The sequence below is a fragment of the Physeter macrocephalus genome, chromosome 4 (genome assembly GCF_002837175.3).
Source record: "Physeter macrocephalus isolate SW-GA chromosome 4, ASM283717v5, whole genome shotgun sequence".
In the NCBI taxonomy this organism is placed as follows: Eukaryota; Metazoa; Chordata; class Mammalia; order Artiodactyla; family Physeteridae; genus Physeter; species Physeter macrocephalus.
The window spans coordinates 103,547,446-103,565,172 of NC_041217.1; the positions used below are offsets into that span (position 1 = coordinate 103,547,446).

The following is a 17,727-nucleotide window of genomic DNA, read 5'->3' on the forward strand; positions in this document are numbered from 1 at the left end:
GTCCGGAGCCTGCGCTCCGCAACGGGAGAGGCCACAACAGTGAGAGGCCCGCGTACCACAAAAAAAAAAAAAAAAAAAAAAAAAATTATATAAACTTAACTAGCCATTCCAAGATTAGCGGAAAAGTGCTAGCAAACTGCAAACACGTGACTGAAGAATATGTTTAATCCACAATCTCATCATCCCTATTAGATATCTACTTAAAAATCTTAAAAACTATATACAGCAGTTCAATTAAAAATATCTTTAAATTACCTACCCAGCCACTGTTAGGCACTGAAGCTCAGCTGCAATTCTTACAGGATGACTTGTTGGAATTAAGTGTTTCAGAGCAATTTTCTCTTCAGGTCCTACTTGTAACTGTGTTGTGGCCAAATACACAGAGCTGAAAGTGCCTGTAAAACAATTTATTAATTTTTCAATATTTGGTTTTTAAAAATGTTTATGAGACAATGCTAAAATAGTTCTTAAAAACTGTTTGGAACCCATAAAATTATCATAATCTGTCATCAATATTTTAATGACACTGAATACAAAAAGCAAACACATTTGTAAATACAACTTATTTTCAATTTTTAATACATTCTTAACTGTCCTCACATCTTTAGGGGGTATATTAATTCAGCAAAGCTATACAGTAAATCTGTTTAACTGAGTTAGCATAAAATATTTCCATGGTATGACCCAATCTACCAAGTATCTTTCTACAGTATTATCATTGGAAATTACTTTCTTAAGACTTGGATTCAGTTCTGTTAGAAGTAAAAATGATAACAGTCTTAGGGGGAAAAAAAAACTACATTTTTTATTTTAAAAAGTTTTTTTAAACTTTTAAATTCACCATGAAACTAAACAGAAAAAAATATAAGATTTGGTGGTCAGTTAAATCTGAGAAATACTGAGTTAAAGCAAATTGATAGATTATTTCTAGACCTTTAATGTACTGAAGTACATCATAAATAACCAAAAGCGAGCTATACATGCTATAGTTTTCAAACTTATTAGCCTTAGATCACACTCCACTCTTCCCTCTCTCCAGGAATAGTTAGCTATTTGTTATGAGGACATCAGTTTTCCAGAACAAAGTTTTTGAACACTAAGTCAGTGTTCAAAAAAAGGTAAGAAAAAAAATGTAAAGATTTGCTTCTTACATCCCAAATCATCTCATCTTCTAATCTCTCTGCCCTCGCTGACTCAGCCTTTTTCTCATTTCACACTTTCCACTGTGAAAAGCAAGCAATGAATAAATGGAAGTTTTGTTGTTTTTTGGGTTTTTTTTTTTACTGTTTTTATTTACTATTTCTCAGTATAGTCACTAAAAAGTTCTATTATCTTTTATCTTCTCAATCCTTTCACATCTGTCTGCCAAATTCACCCTTCATTCAATCAATATGATTGCCAGTCTCTCAATGGTATTTACGTAAATACTGACTATCCTATAAATATTGTACCACTTTATTTTCATCATTTTGCCATGAAAAATTGCCATTGTTCAACATACAATTCTACCTAAATGCAATGGAGAAAGAGAAAAAAGATTCCGCTTTCCCTGATCAAATCCCCCCACTTAAATCTTAAACTTTTTATTTTTAATAATTATCATTAATAATATATTATTAATATAGCAATACTTTTTTTTTAAGCAAGCATCTGCCTTTTAAAAAATAATTTATTTATTTATTTATTTATTTATTTTTGGCTGTGTTGGGTCTTTGTTTCTGTGTGAGGGCTTTCTCTAGTTGTGGCGAGCGGGGGCCACTCTTCATCGCGGTGCGCGGGCCTCTCACTGTCACGGCCTCTCCTGTTGCGGAGCACAGGCTCCAGACGCGCAGGCTCAGTAGTTGTGGCTCACGGGCCTAGTTGCTCCACGGCATGTGGGATCTTCCCAGACCAGGGCTCGCACCCGTGTCCCCTGCATTGGCAGGCAGATTCTCAACCACTGCGCCACCAGGGAAGCCCCCAGCAATACTTTTAATAGTATAAAATTATAAAGGTTAAAATAGGACTGTTCATTTTACTGTAAATATTTATTTATTCTTAGATTCTTTCCAAGGAAAAAAGAAAAGCTGATAATTAGTAATATAACCATAGTCTTAGTATTTTTAAAAGGGGTATTTTTCCAATAAGAAATAATAATGAAAATAAAGATTATACAAAGGAAAACAGGAGGAAAAAAAAGCTTATAAATATAATGAAGTATATCCCCAGATTACCTTCTCCAATTTTGTCCTTAATCTTAAACACATTACCAAGCTGTGGTACAGCTTCGTAAAGCTTCTGAATATCTTTCTTAACACCTATCAAGGAAAAAAGAATTTAGGTATAATTAATTACTTAGGTTGAAAAATATCAATAAAATAATTTCTAAAACATAAGTAATTACATTACAAATAAAAATATCTATAATAAACCTTAAACTCATGATAAGACTAAAACCCCATCAAGTTGCTCTAACTCACACACCTCCTGAACAGACAAAACTGCAAAGTAACTGAATCACTCACACCCAATTGCTGCTACTCTGAAATTACGTACTAACATATAGATACATTGTCACTGCATAGAGTAAAACACAATGAAGAGGCTAAATTTAAAAAATAACTAGACAATTTGTGCTGCAATCACTAGATGGCATGAAAAGGACACAATGCAATCTTCTTGAAAACTGTTTCTTTCCCCCAAAGATACAAAATCTTACAGGCTTGGAAAAGTTTTACATATTGAATATTCACAGTATACTCTAGAAAGAAGGTCTACTAAAGGTCTCAAGAATGTTAAAAAAAATATTCTTTAAAAATTGTCCCAATTACCAGTAGTATCCTATATCTTGACAGCAGAAAAATCATTACTTTTAAATAAATATAAGCTCTTTACAAAAACCTACATGGTTAAAATTCAGAGAGGCAATAATACAAAATGTGATAAACTACTGGATACAAAAAAGAACTACATACTTAAGAGTCCTCAGATTTTATTACAATATCTAGGCCAATCATCAGCTACTTTTAAAGTTACAATAACACTGCATCATGCAACAGTTTTAAGGCATTTTCAAAGCACCTTCACACATATTATCTTTTCAGATCTATATAATAGCACTGTGATATTGGGAGAACAGAAATAATTATCCTGATCTTTCAGAGAAGGAATCCATATTCCGGGAAATTAAATCACTTGTCCAGTTTCACAGAGGTACTGCTGGTAAGTTTATAGACTCACTCATTTAACAAATACTGTGTTTTTAAAAATGCCCAGCAATTGGCATATTAAAAATACAAATGAACAAAGGTGGTGGCAGCCCCTGTTCTCTAGGAGCTTAGTCTAGTGGAAGAGACAGATGTTAAAAGCTCACTTTTAATACAAGATTTTAACTGTAATATTAAAGGAATGCACATATTACTAGGTAGAAGGCGGGAGGGGAATGAACAATTCTGAAGGTGCCAGGAAGCTTCAGGTGACTGTTAACCTGTGTTTTGAAGCATTCACCAAGTAGAGAAAGTGCAAGAAGGCATTTTAGGAAGGAACTACTATGTATGCAAAGACGTGGAAAAGGAAAAAGGCATGGATTATTGTGGAGGGAGGGGAGAGTAGGAGAGATAATAAAATTCAATGTGGCTGAGGAAGGAAAGGCAGAGGATGCAAAGGAAGGCCATGTAAAGTTTTTAAGCAGGAAGATGACAAGTGGAGGATAAATCTGAGGTGAAGAATACTAAGAATACTAAGAGGTGGAGATTAAATAAGAGGCCAAGAAGACCTAATCCAGTAGCCTTCCCACTATATCACTCCATCTAAGGTAATGGGAAGAACTTACTTAAATTACCCTCACCTTCCCATCTACCTTGCAGGTGAACTGGAGAAGCTTCATGGATTTCAATATAACAGGCCATATAACAGTAATCCTGTGAACCAGTTTTGGAGATGAGAGCCCTAAATCAAAATGTTGGCTCCACTATTACCCAGCCGGTATGACTTTTCTAGAGCACACAGCTTATCCTCCGTGAGCCTTAATTTCCCCATCTATAGAAAAGGGGGCATAACAGTACCCATGACGCTGAAATACTGTGAGGATTAAATGAAATAATATACATAACACAAAAGCAGCTTCTAACACAATGCCCGACACATTGTAAATATTAAATTATACTGGTGATTCTTATTGTTGTGGTTACTATTATTAACATTATTTCTTTAGGGCTTTTGCTCTTACTATTTCCTCTGCTTGAAATCCTCTTCCCTTATAACTGTGTATGGCTGGCTCAATTGTCACAGTTTCCTCTGACATCGCTAGTTAAATTAGCTCTCCTCCCATTATCCACATTACCCTGTTTATTGACTTTGGAGTTCTTATCCACTATAAAATTATCCTGTTTATTTATTTGTTTGCTGTCTGCCTCCTCCCACTAGAATATAAGCTCCACCAGTACAGGCTCCCTGTCTGTATAATTCACTACAATGCACTCAGCTCTTAGAAAACTGCCTGGCATGTTTGTTGAATGAATGAATTCTTACTATCATCATGGTTGTTCAGAGACAGCTGTAGGAAAAAAAAAAAAAGCAAAAGTTTACAAGTTACAACAGAGTGAAGCCAAAGACAAAAGCGATCACTTTACCATCAGCTACCACACTACTTCTCTCTGGAAAACAAAACCAAGGCCTGGGGGAAAAGCTGGCTTTCTAGCAGTAATAGTTGCCACAGTCAATTACAATCATTCCTAAGGAGTGTCAAGTCCAACCAGCTTCAAATTCCAGTGTCATAGGAAAGGCATCATGAAAAGGCACTACAATGATATATTCAATTTGTTATTACATTTCTTTGATTCTAAGACACAATTTTAACGACTCTGAAATTGGGATGCAACTTAACAACTGTTGCTGGCCAGCATCAAAACTTATACAACAGGTGTCAATGACCTGAAGAAAATTCAAGAAATCACAGAGGAGCATTCACATTTGATCCTTAAGAGCCAAATGGCTGTAGGGAGGAATAGTAGAGGTGGTGAAGTAGAAATCAAACGTAGGCCAGCTCCACATAACTGGGCTGTTCTTAAGAACTCATTAACAATGGCTTTTTTAAAATGAATTCTTCAAAGAAATTCTGCATCACTAATGTTCGAGAACAGGGACTTCCCTGGTGGCGCAGTGGTTAAGAATCCGCCTGCCAATGCAGAGGACATGGGTTGGAGCCCTGGTCTGGGAAGATCCCACATGTCGCGGAGCAGCTAAGCCTGTGCTCCACAACTACTAAGCCTGCGCTCTAGAGCCCACGAGCCACAACTACTGAGCCCGCATGCCGCAACTACTGAAGCCCGCACGCCTAGAGCCTGTGCTCCGCAACAAGAGAAGCCACCGCCATGAGAAGCCTGCGCACTGCAATGAAGACCCAATGCAGCCAAAAAAACACACACACAAAACTAATGTATGAGAACAATATTGTGAGGGGAAAAAAATAGGATATCAACAAGTCTGAGTATAAAAAGTGATTCAGAAGAGACAGATCTGAAATGTTTATTTTCCATTTCATGTATGTCCCAGAGATATACAATTATTTGTCTAATTACATCTAAAAGAACTCTTCCAATAACTATAAAAAAAAATTCTAGGTGTTAAGGAAAGCACTGTCACAGTATAACTGGCAGTATTTCTGAGCAGTACATAAAATAATGGTGTATCTTACAATTTAATGGTGTTTAGGTATGACAAAATATTTTAAGAACCATTTGTGGTCTTTTTATTACTAAATGTATTGAAGTGTTTGTGTGCATGCTTTGTTGTATATACACGATTAATTACACCAAAAGCTTTGTAGTAGGATGATATAGTTTCATGTGGCTATTTAAATTAAAATTAAATAAAATTAAAAATCAACTTCCTCAGTCACATTAGCCATATGTGACAACATACATTTCTGTTAGCGCATAAAGTTCTATTGGACAGTGCTGATACAGAAAAAAGCCTGGAAACTAAAGAGTCTGGATTCAACTTCTATAATTAAACCACATTAGTGTTCAGGTTTTTAAGCTTTAAAACAAAGGAACTGGATTAGATGAACTTTACCTTCCAACTACAATATTCTATGCTTTTCCTATGAGTTCCACATTTTGGAACTTCCCTTTGCATAAACATGAGCTGGCAGTTAGTAGTAGAGATGCTGGTTAACTGTTAGAAATAACCAGGAAGAAAATATAAGTAGTAAGAAAATACTGTAATGCAAGGCCATGTGAATGACTATGCAAGCTCAATGTGCTTCCACACCACCACTCACTTACTATGCACTTACATATCTCTACAAAACTCAAACTATGTTTATATTAAGGTTTCCTGTCACTGCAGAACAACTTTGATGTTTCTGAACAACAGAAAAATTTCCTGACAACCAAAGTGAATGAAAAATCCCCATATTATGAATTGGGAGATTAGAGTAGACAGTGAAAGAGAGTACTCATATCAAAAGCTAGAAAATACTACTAAAGGCAGAGACCAATGAATATATATACTTTGAGGATTGGGGAAAGACCCTGAAAAGTCCACAAACTAAAGTATTATTTAGGTCTTCATTAAATATTATGAAGGTCTACACTTCCGTTTTGAAATTTTAAGCTAATTTTTTTTCTGCTACATAATATATCCAAGTTGGCTATGGCAACAGCATCCTTAACTATACTCCCTGCTTTCACCCTCATCTTGTTCCACATAAAAGCCAAAGAACTACCTCCTTTCCTCACCGCTCTCTTCGACTTCACTCCCATCACTCTCCCACTTCCACGCACATGACCTCCTAGCTGTTTCTAAATGCTAGGCACACTCCCAGCTTAAGGCCTTCGCACTTGCTGATTCCTCTGTCTGGAATGCTCTTCCCCAGATACACGCACAGCTCACTCCTTCACCACCTTCAAGTCCTAGTTCAAATGTTACCACGCTGAAGCCTTCTCTAACCAATTGCACTTGCTAAAATCACAATCTCCTCTCCCAATACCTCCTATCTCCCCTTCCCCTCTACATTTCTTCACAGCACTAATCACTTTTGAACATACTATTTTATTCATTTTCTATCTCTATCCACTAGATTGAGGGCACTGATTTTTGTCTGTTTTATGAACGGATTTATTCCTAGCACCTGCACATAACAGACATAGACATTTAAAAAATATTCATCATACAAATGAAATGTTTTCAATTACTTACCATGGAGTAAAACTGACCTCCAGGAATATATGTCATGCTTATTCTGGGGCTTCATGTACTGCCTAAAATAGTGCTTCCTATAACTAGGGAGATCATATAATTTAACCCAAACTGGGAGAGTCTTCAGAGTGAATGGAGGCACTAATAATTACACTGTGACAACACGCATATAAACTGGATCTGTCTCAGGCAAACCAGGACGTTACCTATAACCCACTTTAGAATCGTAGGCTAAGAGCACCCATATAACACAATGAAAGCAAGCCTTCCAGTACAGTTCAACAGTATGGAGGAGACATTCAGTATATATACAGTTTATACTTCATTCTTTCACTGAAAAGATCTTTATCACTTACTAAACTTGGCATATGGTAGATACTTAAAAAAAAAAGCCTGCTGAAAGAATGAAAGAATGAACATTTGATGTAATACTTTGCCAGGTACTTTGTTCACTGCGTTTTTCTTAATAGGAAAAAACGGAAAACAATCTAAAGGTTCAATAAGAAAAGGCAATTAAATAAATTATATGATACCATGCAGTGGAACATTAGGCAGTCCAAGCGCAGAGTATTTAATTACATTAAGAAATGTTCAATATATATATTGCTATGTTAAAAATGGAGATCAGAAATAAGTTGGCTGTGATCCTAATTCAGTTTTTAAAAAAATGTATCTCTGTATGCACAGGAAGACCAAAGGAATATAACAAAATGTCAACAGTGGCAATATCTGTACAGTGGGATATTTTCTTACTTTGACTTTCTGTATTTTCTTCAATAAGCATGTATAATTTTTATCAGAAAAAAAGTTACAAAAAGCTGACAAATATCCCAAAACAAAGGGTCATACTATGCAGCCATTGTACTAAAAATTTCACTTTATATCCTTTGGATGAATGATATCTAACCATTCAACCTAATATTTTCAGGCACCTACTATGTGCTGGAGACTGTTAGGCTCTGGGAATACAAAGATATATAAAAATCCCACCATTCAAAAGTTACTACATCAAAGGAGAGTAAATCACATCAGATCATGAGACAGTTATGTGCCTGGACTTCATCAGCTTTACTCCTTATTCAAGTTATGTTTTTGACATAATCTTAGCTTTTATTAAGGGTCAAATAAAAAAGAACCATATGAATAAAATTTCAGCATGTTTTATAAATTATCAAAGGTACTGTTTATAATGTTCAATGTTCTGTTACAAATAAAAGCCACCAAACTTTGGAAATTTGGAATAAAATTCACACCACTCTTCATTGCCTAACAGATTTTCAGAAGAGTATCAGAATAGTAGTTTTTACCTGAACGTATGCTAGAGCCAAGTCAGATTCATTCATTCATACACTCTGCCTAACACACAAAGTGCATCAGGAGCTATACAAGATACTGCCTTCAAGGACCTTATAGTATAACTGAAGAGACAGAATACACAGAGTGCTAAACAATACAATAATAATAATAATATAAAGACTGTTATTGTATTATGTGTCTGATGACATAGGGAAAGGTGAACTGTGAAAAACAGGTAATTGCAAGAAAAATGGAAGGGAAGAGGGAAAGCATCCATGAAACTGGATGAAAGTGGCATTTTAAGATTACTCTAGTGGCAGTGTACAAAATGAACTGGAGGATGAAAAAAGAAGTGTAAGCAGGCAGTTTAAGTAAGAAACTTTGTTGTAATTCAGGAGCAAAGTGTAAGGGAATGAATTAATGTGGTGAAAGTGGGAATGGGAAGAGGCAACACTATACATACTAAAAAGAAGATTAATTGGGTGACTGGATGAGGGGAGCAAATACAAAGCATAAGTCAAAGATAACTCTAAAGTTTTAAGCATAGAAACTTTACCTGGAATAATAGTGGCTTTCACCAAATAGGGACATCAGGAATGGTACTCATTTTAACATCAAAGATGAGTTTACCCTTAGTCAGAAAGCAAAGTATGGGATGTCATATTTTTCTAGGGTCGAGTTAAAGTCTATTTTGTAGTGGGTAAATATATATCATGGATGAAGGGTCAAAATTAATATTTTTGAAAAAGCACTAAATATGCTTAAGACAAAGACAGAAAAGAACATTTAGCTACATTTTAAGAAAAGAAAAGAAAAAAAAACAACAGTCAATTGGAACTCCTATTTAACCAATATTTATTAAATGCCTGCTATGTCTCAGGCACACTGCAGGAATGAAGGTGCATGTTACAGTGTACAAAATCAGGCATTGTTTGACCCTCTCCTTCTCATTTCAAGGTCTGGGTAAGGGTGAAGCAACACTTCATGATGTACACTAAGATACAGTCCTTCATTACTGCTACAAACATTTCATTTACTTTTGTCAACTAATTCTGCCTTTAAATATGTAAGTTAAAGTCCCTCCAATGCCAATTTCTAAATTCAAGCTTAATGCAATATGGTGATTAGAAATAAGAACACAGGTCTATTAGAGAAATTCTAGTTTGGGTATCAACAAACTTTGTGTTCTTAGACAACGACTAATATTGGACTGTAGCAACTTCATCTGTAAAATGACATGGTTGGACTACAATCCTCCTTCTAAAATTCAATCCAATCCTAAATCTAGATCTTATGAAGCTTCACTGATTTGTAAAATGCTCCTATATAAACATACAACTCACTTTAAGATTCAGGACGTGTTTTTGTTGTTGTTTGTTTTTAAATAATCGAAATTACAGAATTGTTGCCTGTACATCTTTGGTAATGAACACATACCTGGCAGTTTAAAATTCTGCTCATGTTTTTTTAATGAGCCATCCGCCAGAAACCGGCCACGAGGAGAAAAAGCCGTTGGCTCCTGCATCTGAATCCCCAAAGAAGCCTCCATCGCAAAGCGACTGCAGCGCAAAACGCCAGCTAAGGGGTCATGTCCACAGGGGGAGCAAAGCAGCTGTGAAACTCGGCACACTGGAGAAGATAAGTTTAAATCACTCAGTGAACTAAGCACTAAAACATGCTACTGTCCCCAAAGGGGCAAACAATTAAAAACGCACCATACGTCCAAATCCCCAAAGGAAGGAAAACCGTGAGCCATTTCTAAGGATTCCATGGGCGTCACTTTCACCTCCCAGAAACACCGGCAGGGGGCCGAAGGGAAATGTGCCTAACAGAGGAGTCTCCCCGGCAGCCGCCGTCAGGGGCAAGGGCGGCGGTGGGAACTGCAGAGGCAGCGAATGCGGGGGGAGAGGCTTTAGTGGGGAGAGCGGTTCGACCTGAGGAAGAGGGCTGGAGGAGGAGATCGTTTGTTGAAAGGGAGCGCCAGGAGGCTTGTCCAAGGCCCCACGCAAGTTGGTGGAGAACTGATACGAAACGGCTCACGAGCGCCGGGCGGAGGAAGAGAAGGGGGAATGAATGAGATCCCTCGGCGAGCGCGGATTGCGAGCTCAGCGGGGAAGGACCTTCTTCCCTCAGACTCCAGACCGAACGGGATGCTTAGTGCGCAGGCGCACGACTTTCCCGCCGCACGTCAACGGAATCCGAAGTTGGGGTGGGGGGTAACTGCGTTGCGAAGAGACCGAAGTCACAATCCAGAATTCGTTTCTAATCCCTCACAATCCCGCGCCATGGAGCAAACCGTCGGAAACTCACGGTTTAAGGGAATACGACTTCTCTGGCTCCCCAAATGCCTGGGTCGCCGCCTCCGAGAGCGCCCACCTAGCGAGTCTGCCAAACGCGCCTGCGCAACACTTCCCGGCTTGCGGCTTCTAATTGCTCATGCGCACTGTAAATCCCTGTGCGCCGCGTTATCTGCTACTGGGCGCTTGCGCAAGCGGGTTGGGTTTCCTCCCCAAGGCTGTGGCTGGCTGAAATAACGGTTACAGATATAAAGTCCGGGCGTAATCCTTTACTGAAAAATAGAGTGAAACGTAAGGTTAAAGATCTAACAGTATTTAAAGGAAAGAGGATAATTCAGTGACAGAAAAGTCTCAGGTACAGGAGTCGTAACACATCCCGACTTACAGAGACATTGGGCACGCTGAATAAAAGACATTCATTTTCTTGACTCCCAGCTTCACTTGTTTTTGTTGAGTGCCCTACTTCTCCGTTAAAATCAAGCAAACAGAGAAAGGCAAATACTAATTGTTTATGGCTGTATTCGAAGAAATGAGCCCAGTGACATTCACTCAGTCAGTTGGTCAGTCAGTATATATTTGAGCCCTTGGCCCTGAGGCTGGTTTCTAGAGGCTGGAGTTGCAGCGGGGAACACATGATAGAAAAAACCGCCATCCCTTTATGAAGCTAAATTCCAGTGAGGCAGTGGCAATAAACAAACAAATGAGCAACATTCTTTTTAGATATTGATTAGGGCTCCAAAGAAGGAAAAAAAGTGAAAGGATGTGATGGTGACTAAGAAGGAGTCACCATGATGGGAGCCAAATGAGAAAGAGACTAATTGGCAAAGGACAGAGTAAGTACAGAGGTAGAAATAAGCTTGGTAAGTTAGAGGGGGAAAATTTCACAGAACATCAACACCAGAGAAGGCTACTCTGTGACCATGATTGATCAAGACAAAAAAAAAAATCACTCTGTAATCATGCCTGGATATAGACTAAACATAAACATTGTCCAAGCCACAAAAATGAGCAAACATTTCCTTATCCTGGATAATATGACTGAACTGCTGCTACTGTACTAATTATTTAGCCTCTGTCCAGTAGATAATAGTCATTCTAGATAGTACTAATTAAAATACACAATTATAGAATTACTCCTGCCTTCCTACAGCTTCCAATCCAGAGCAAATCCCTCTTCCTTGAACCCTTCCCTAAATCACATAACACAAACCCAAGTTTCTAACACCCTTTTACTGAGATGTCACATGGTTCTCCATGGTTTGCATTCTCACAGAAGCAAGTAATAAACCTAACTCGTTCAATTACTGTTGTGTTCCTAGTGGTCTTTTGTTGGAGGGCATTGACAATCAAGTCCAAGATGCCTGTTAGATATCTAAGTGATAATGTCAAGTAAACAGATGAATATACTGGTCTGGAATGGATTCTAGGCTGGAGACATAAACTTGGTAGTTATGAGTTTATACATGAAACTTAAAACTTTGGGACTAGATGAGATTATCTAATCAAAGATTGTAGATAGGGAACTGGGCTAGGGGAATCTCCAACATTTCAAAGTTGGGCAGAGGAGGAAGATGAACCAGCAAGAGAATGAGAAGGAATAACCTGTGAGGTAAGAAGGTGATGTCATAGTAATCAAGAGGAGAACGTTTTACAATTGAACAGGAGTGGTCAACGATAGTAAATGCTTCATGGAAGTCAAGTATTGAGGACAGAAGTGACAACGGATTTGGCAACATGGCAATCATTAGTCTCTGGCAAGAGTAGTTTCAGAGGTATAGTGAGGCAGAAAGACTGAAGTGTATGAAGAACAAAAGGTGTACAAGTAGGACAAGTCTTAAGGTTTTGTTTCTTCGATTGGTTGGTTTCTGGGTTTGTTTGTTTTTTGTTTTCTTTTTGTTGTTTTTGTTTTTTTGGAGGGGGAAGATCAGAGAAATAGGATGGTGGCTATAGTTGGTCAGATAGAGCAAGGGAAGTTTTTTGTTGTTGATGTTGTGTTGGCAGATAAATGATTATATTTTTGTGGGAAAGATGTATTGCAGAAAGAAATATTTGATGCCGGAGAAAAAGGGAATACCTACAGGAATGAAATTATAGAGGAGGATGAAGGAATGGATCCAAAGCCTAAGGAGGGGGGATGGACCTTTGAAAAGAACCCAGATTCCCAACCTTTTAACAGGAGGGAAAGACAGAAGATTTAATTCAGATGCAATGGTTTGTGTTTGGGTGGGAGAATAAGATAGCTCCTACCTGATCACATCAATTTTCTTAATAAAATATGAGATGAGGTCTTCAGCAAGAAGGGGGTATTAAAGGTTGGAGGAGTGAGAAGGTCAGAGGTATCTTCTGAGAGTGAGGAGGTGAAGTGTAGAAAGACTGTGACATTGCCAGCGGGGTTGAATGCCCAGTTTCTATTTGTGTCATAAATTTAAAGTGAGTCCAGACAGCATAGTGTTATGTTTATTTTCTCAAGTAAGCTTCAGTCAAGAGAATGCAGATGTGGAAAGGAATAGCTGGATTTAACTAAGGATGGACATCACACAGAGAGGGGCAAGTAAGGATATTTACAAGGAAGTGATTGTAATGATGCACCACGCAATCTCTGGGAGGTGAAGAGGAAAGTTTTTAGGAAGGTGATAGATAATGATATATAGAGATTGATGGACTGTTGAATCAATAGGTAGATAAGAAGTGCTGGGAACAGTGAATTGGAACTCTCTCTGTAATGTAAGGATTGGTTATAATGGAGGTATAAGGTTGAGTTAGAAGAATAGAAGTAGTAGACGGTTCACGGAGTGGTGAAAACTAGGATTTCAGAGATAAGAGCATTCCAGAGGATAGTTAAATTTGCTGGAGGAAAAGTTGTGTGTTGGTGTGAAAAGACCAAATTATCCTGATTGAAAATATCCTGATTCCCATGCTCAGGCTCAGTTATTTTGCCTATTCCAATTTCTCCCCAGGCAGTAAGTAGTATCCCCTCCTCTGGGCTCCATTAGTACTTTCTGCTTGCAGCCATTGCAGCACGTAGGCACAGGAAAGAAATGCAGAACCTCATCCCCACCCCATACCTCCTGGATCAGAATCTACAGTCCAGTGTTCTAGAACACTGGTTCTCAACCTTGCCTGCACATTAGAATCACCTAAGAAGCTGTTAAAAATGCCGAAGCCCAGACCAGTTACATAAGAATTTCTGGGGGTGGGATCCAAACATCAGATTCTCTTAAAACTCCCCATTTGATTCCCATGTGCAACAGGGGTGAACAATCTTATTAGTGGGGTTCAAACTACTTGGACACCAGGTGATCTGTGCTTAGATTCCAAGATTCAATTATAGACAGCTAGTATGGGGAAAACCAGGTGCCCACCAAGTAGAGACTTAATTTGAGTTGAGTACAGTCTCTCACTCTGGGAAGAGTGTGGAGTTCCTGGTTAGTTGTACAGTCAATGCAGAATAAGTTCCCAGCACAACTTTCAAATAATTCTGTTCATCTCTTCTCTCTTCGTGGAGGTACCTACTAATGGAAAAAAGAAAAAGAAAAAAAGAAAAGAAAGAAAGAACCGCCTAGTGTATAAAAAGGAAAAGTTATGAGAAGCCTTATCCTCTCCCCACTTATTTTTTTTATCTTCACTATTAAGCCGAGAAACTGAGACACTCTCTTAGAAAGTCCTCAAAGATAGACAACTTAGCAATTACAAGTGACCCTCGAACAACACAGGTTTGAACTGTGTGGGTTCACTTATATGATGATTATTTCAATAAATATGTACTGCAGTACTATAGGGTCTGAAGTTGGCTCAATCCACGGATGTAGAACCATGATTATGTAGGAACAATGGGTATAGAGGGCTGACTGTAAAAAATTTTGGACTGCATAGAGAGAGGGTTAGCACCCCTAACCCCGTGTTTTTTATAAAGGTCGTTCAAGGTACATAGCTGTTGAATATGAACAAAAATTGTCTCTTAGGGCAATTGCTGTAGACTGAATGTTTATGCCTCCCCCTGCTCCCCCCGCCCCAGCCACTTCACATGTTGATACTGAACCCTAATCCCCAAAGTGGTGGTATTAGGAGGTGGGGCCTTTGGGAGGTGATTAGATGATGAGGGTGGAGCTTCATGAATGGGATTAGGGCTCTTATATAGGAGACCTCAGAGAGCTACCTCACCTCTTCTGCCAGGTGGGGACATAGCAATAGTAATAGACATAAATAGTTCCTGTCTATGAAGCAGGAAGCGTGTATAGCAATAGTAATAGACATAAATAGTTCCTGTCTATGAACCAGGAAGCGTGTTCTCACCAGATATATATTCTGTCTAAATCTTGATCTTGGACTTTCCAAGCCTCCAGAACTGTGAGAAATAAATGTTTGTTGTTTAAGCCACCTAATCTATGATTTTTGTTACAGCAGACTGAATCGACTAAGAAATAGGTAAATGAAATAAACCCACGTTATAAAATAAAATCCTAGATTTTCATTGTAAAATATACATAGGACAAAACACTTAAGAGTTTCATGGGGAAAATGTGTATTTCAAAAATAAAATTATAGGGAATTCCCTGGTTAGGATTTCGTGCTTTCACTGCGGAGGGTGCAGTTTCAATCCCTGGTTGGGGAACTAAGATCCTGCAAGCCACGTGCCATGGCCCAAAAATAAATAAATAAAAATAAAATAAAATTATAAATTATTTAAAAGTCAAAGAGCTGTCCATGAGTCAATTCTGAAACTGCAGAACAGCAAGGAATTTTGAAATACACAAAGGTCCAAGAATGAACTGAAGTTTAGTTTCTCAATTAGTAATTCAGAAGAGAACAATAACTTCTTTGAAGAATTGTTATATACAGATTAAGTAAAATATTTAAAGCTCCTGGTAGGAAACAACCTAAGTGTCCATTGACAGATGAATGGATAAAGATGTGGCACATATATACAATGGAATACTACTCAGCCATAAAAAGAAACGAGAGTTATTTGTAGTGAGGTGGATGGACCTAGAATTTGTCATACAGAGTGAAGTAAGTCAGAAAGAGAAAAACAAATACCGTATGCTAACACATATATATGGAATCTAAAAAAACAAAAAAAGGTTCTGAAGAACCTAGGCGCGGGACAGGAATAAAGATGCAGACGTAGAAAATGGACTTGAGGACATGGGGAGGGGAAAGGGTAAGCTGGGACGAAAAGGGAGGGTGGGAGGGAGGGAGATGCAAGAGGGAAGAGATATGGAGATATATGTATATGTATAACTGATTCACTTTGTTATAAAGCAGAAACTAACACACCATTGTAAAGCAATTATACTCCAATAAAGATGTTAAAAAAAATAAAAATAAAGCTCCTGGTGGAGCTCATAGAAGATACCTAACATTTTAATTTATGTATCTATTCAGTAAATAATACTTCCTCACATTTCGTGTGCATAGCAGTAGAATAGGTCCTGTCATACGGAGATAACTAAGAAGAGGACTGTTCCCTCAAGTAGTTTGAAGTCTATCTAGGGGTTGAAGTGGACAGTTTCCATACTCATCCTTCACCAATTCAGCTTTAAGCACATCTTTCTCAGGGAAGCCTCACCAACTGAATAGGTTAGTTCTTCAAATGCACGCTTCCATGGCATCTTGTATTCATTCTTTTATCACATTGTGCTATAATTGCTTGTTAATGTCAGTCTTCCTCATTAGCCTTGTTATCTCTGTTACGATATGGATGAGGCTTGTCTTGAACATGCACTCTGAAGCTGGACTGCCAGGGGGAGCAAGGGCAAGTTACTTACCTTCTCTGGGATTCAGTTGCTTCATTTACACAATGGTGATAGTAAGAGTATCTACTTCAAAGAGTTGTTACTCAGGTCAATGAATTAGTACATGTATATCATTTAGAACAGTGCCTGGCACAGTGTGAACTCTATGTGAGTGTTAGCCAGGATGACAATAATGGTGATGAAATTCTCTAGCACAGTACTTGACATGTGTTAAGTAGGTCAGTAAATATTTGTCGAATGTTATTGAATTTGTCAAATAAATGAATGAGTAGAATGGAATAAGTGCATAGAAGAAGGAGTTATTAATTCTGAATCAGAAAACTTTTTCCAGGGGAATTGAAGTCCAAGCTGGGTTTTGAAAATTTGATAGAAGTTCCCCAGTGATGGGGGAATGAAGAGGCATTCTCTTAGGCTTTCTAAGAGGACTGTTCAGGGAACTATAAATTGTTTGGCATTATTTCAGCACAAATAGAGAAAGATCAGTAGCAGAAAAGCTAGAGAGTAAACAGGAACCTCATCATGAAGCTTCTCTGTGCTATTCTCAAAATGAGGCGGTAGAGAGCTAGTAAAGGATATTAACTGCAGGAGAGAGAGAGAAAAACACAAGTTTTATTAAGATCACTTAGGAGAGAGTGTAGGAGGAAGTAGCTATAAGCAAGGTGCCCTTTTCAATAAGTGTTTAGAGAGAGAGCGAGCGAGAGTGAAAACTTGAAATCGATGATCTGTAATGGTCTCTTTATGGAAAAGTTTCAAAAGGAGTTTATTCCTATATGATGCTTTATGTGCTGCATACAAGTTCTTTCTATTTTGTTTGTGCTTATTTCTCCTTGAGAGATGTTGAAAGGAGAGACGCATCTAGTTTGTTTATAAACTAAAAAGTTTACAAGAAAGCAAAAGTAACAATCCTGTTCTCATCATTGCTGATGTGAACACAAGAATGTTATTTCTAGAGTTGCCAAATGTGGTCTCCTTTGCAGGAGAAAACAGCTGAAGCAATAATAACTAGGTCAGTGATTCTAATGCGTGGATGTAGGAACAAATTAGCCAATGAAGAAGACATCCCTTCTTCTGATGTAGCCATTTTAAAAAAAAAAATTACCTTTATTCAAGTCAATTTGTGTGTGTGTGTGTGTGTGTGTGTGTGTGTGTGTGTGACGCGCGCGTCTCTCTCTTTTGTCCTCTCCCGTTGCGGGGCA

General features: G+C 38.1%; 1 protein-coding gene across 4 annotated transcripts in view; it reads right to left on the bottom strand.

The window, feature by feature from the left end:
* The window catches only part of CDC7 (cell division cycle 7), a 25,669-nt gene extending 14,777 nt beyond the window's left edge, over window positions 1-10,892 (bottom strand). Inside the window, exons 1-4 of one of the 4 annotated variants that reach the window (XM_007101383.4) lie at window positions 10,789-10,892; window positions 9,916-10,107; window positions 2,214-2,297; window positions 260-395 (exon numbers count right to left, since the gene is read on the bottom strand). In XM_007101383.4, coding sequence (XP_007101445.2) covers window positions 260-395; window positions 2,214-2,297; window positions 9,916-10,027 — 332 coding nt within the window. In that variant the 5' untranslated portion in view covers window positions 10,028-10,107; window positions 10,789-10,892. Of the gene's footprint in view, window positions 1-259; window positions 396-2,213; window positions 2,298-9,915; window positions 10,108-10,193; window positions 10,261-10,412; window positions 10,430-10,788 lie in introns of those variants that run through there. The other 3 variants (XM_007101384.4, XM_028489147.2, XM_007101382.4) reach the window with 3 other exon arrangements.
* Between the last annotated feature and the right edge of the window lie 6,835 nt (window positions 10,893-17,727).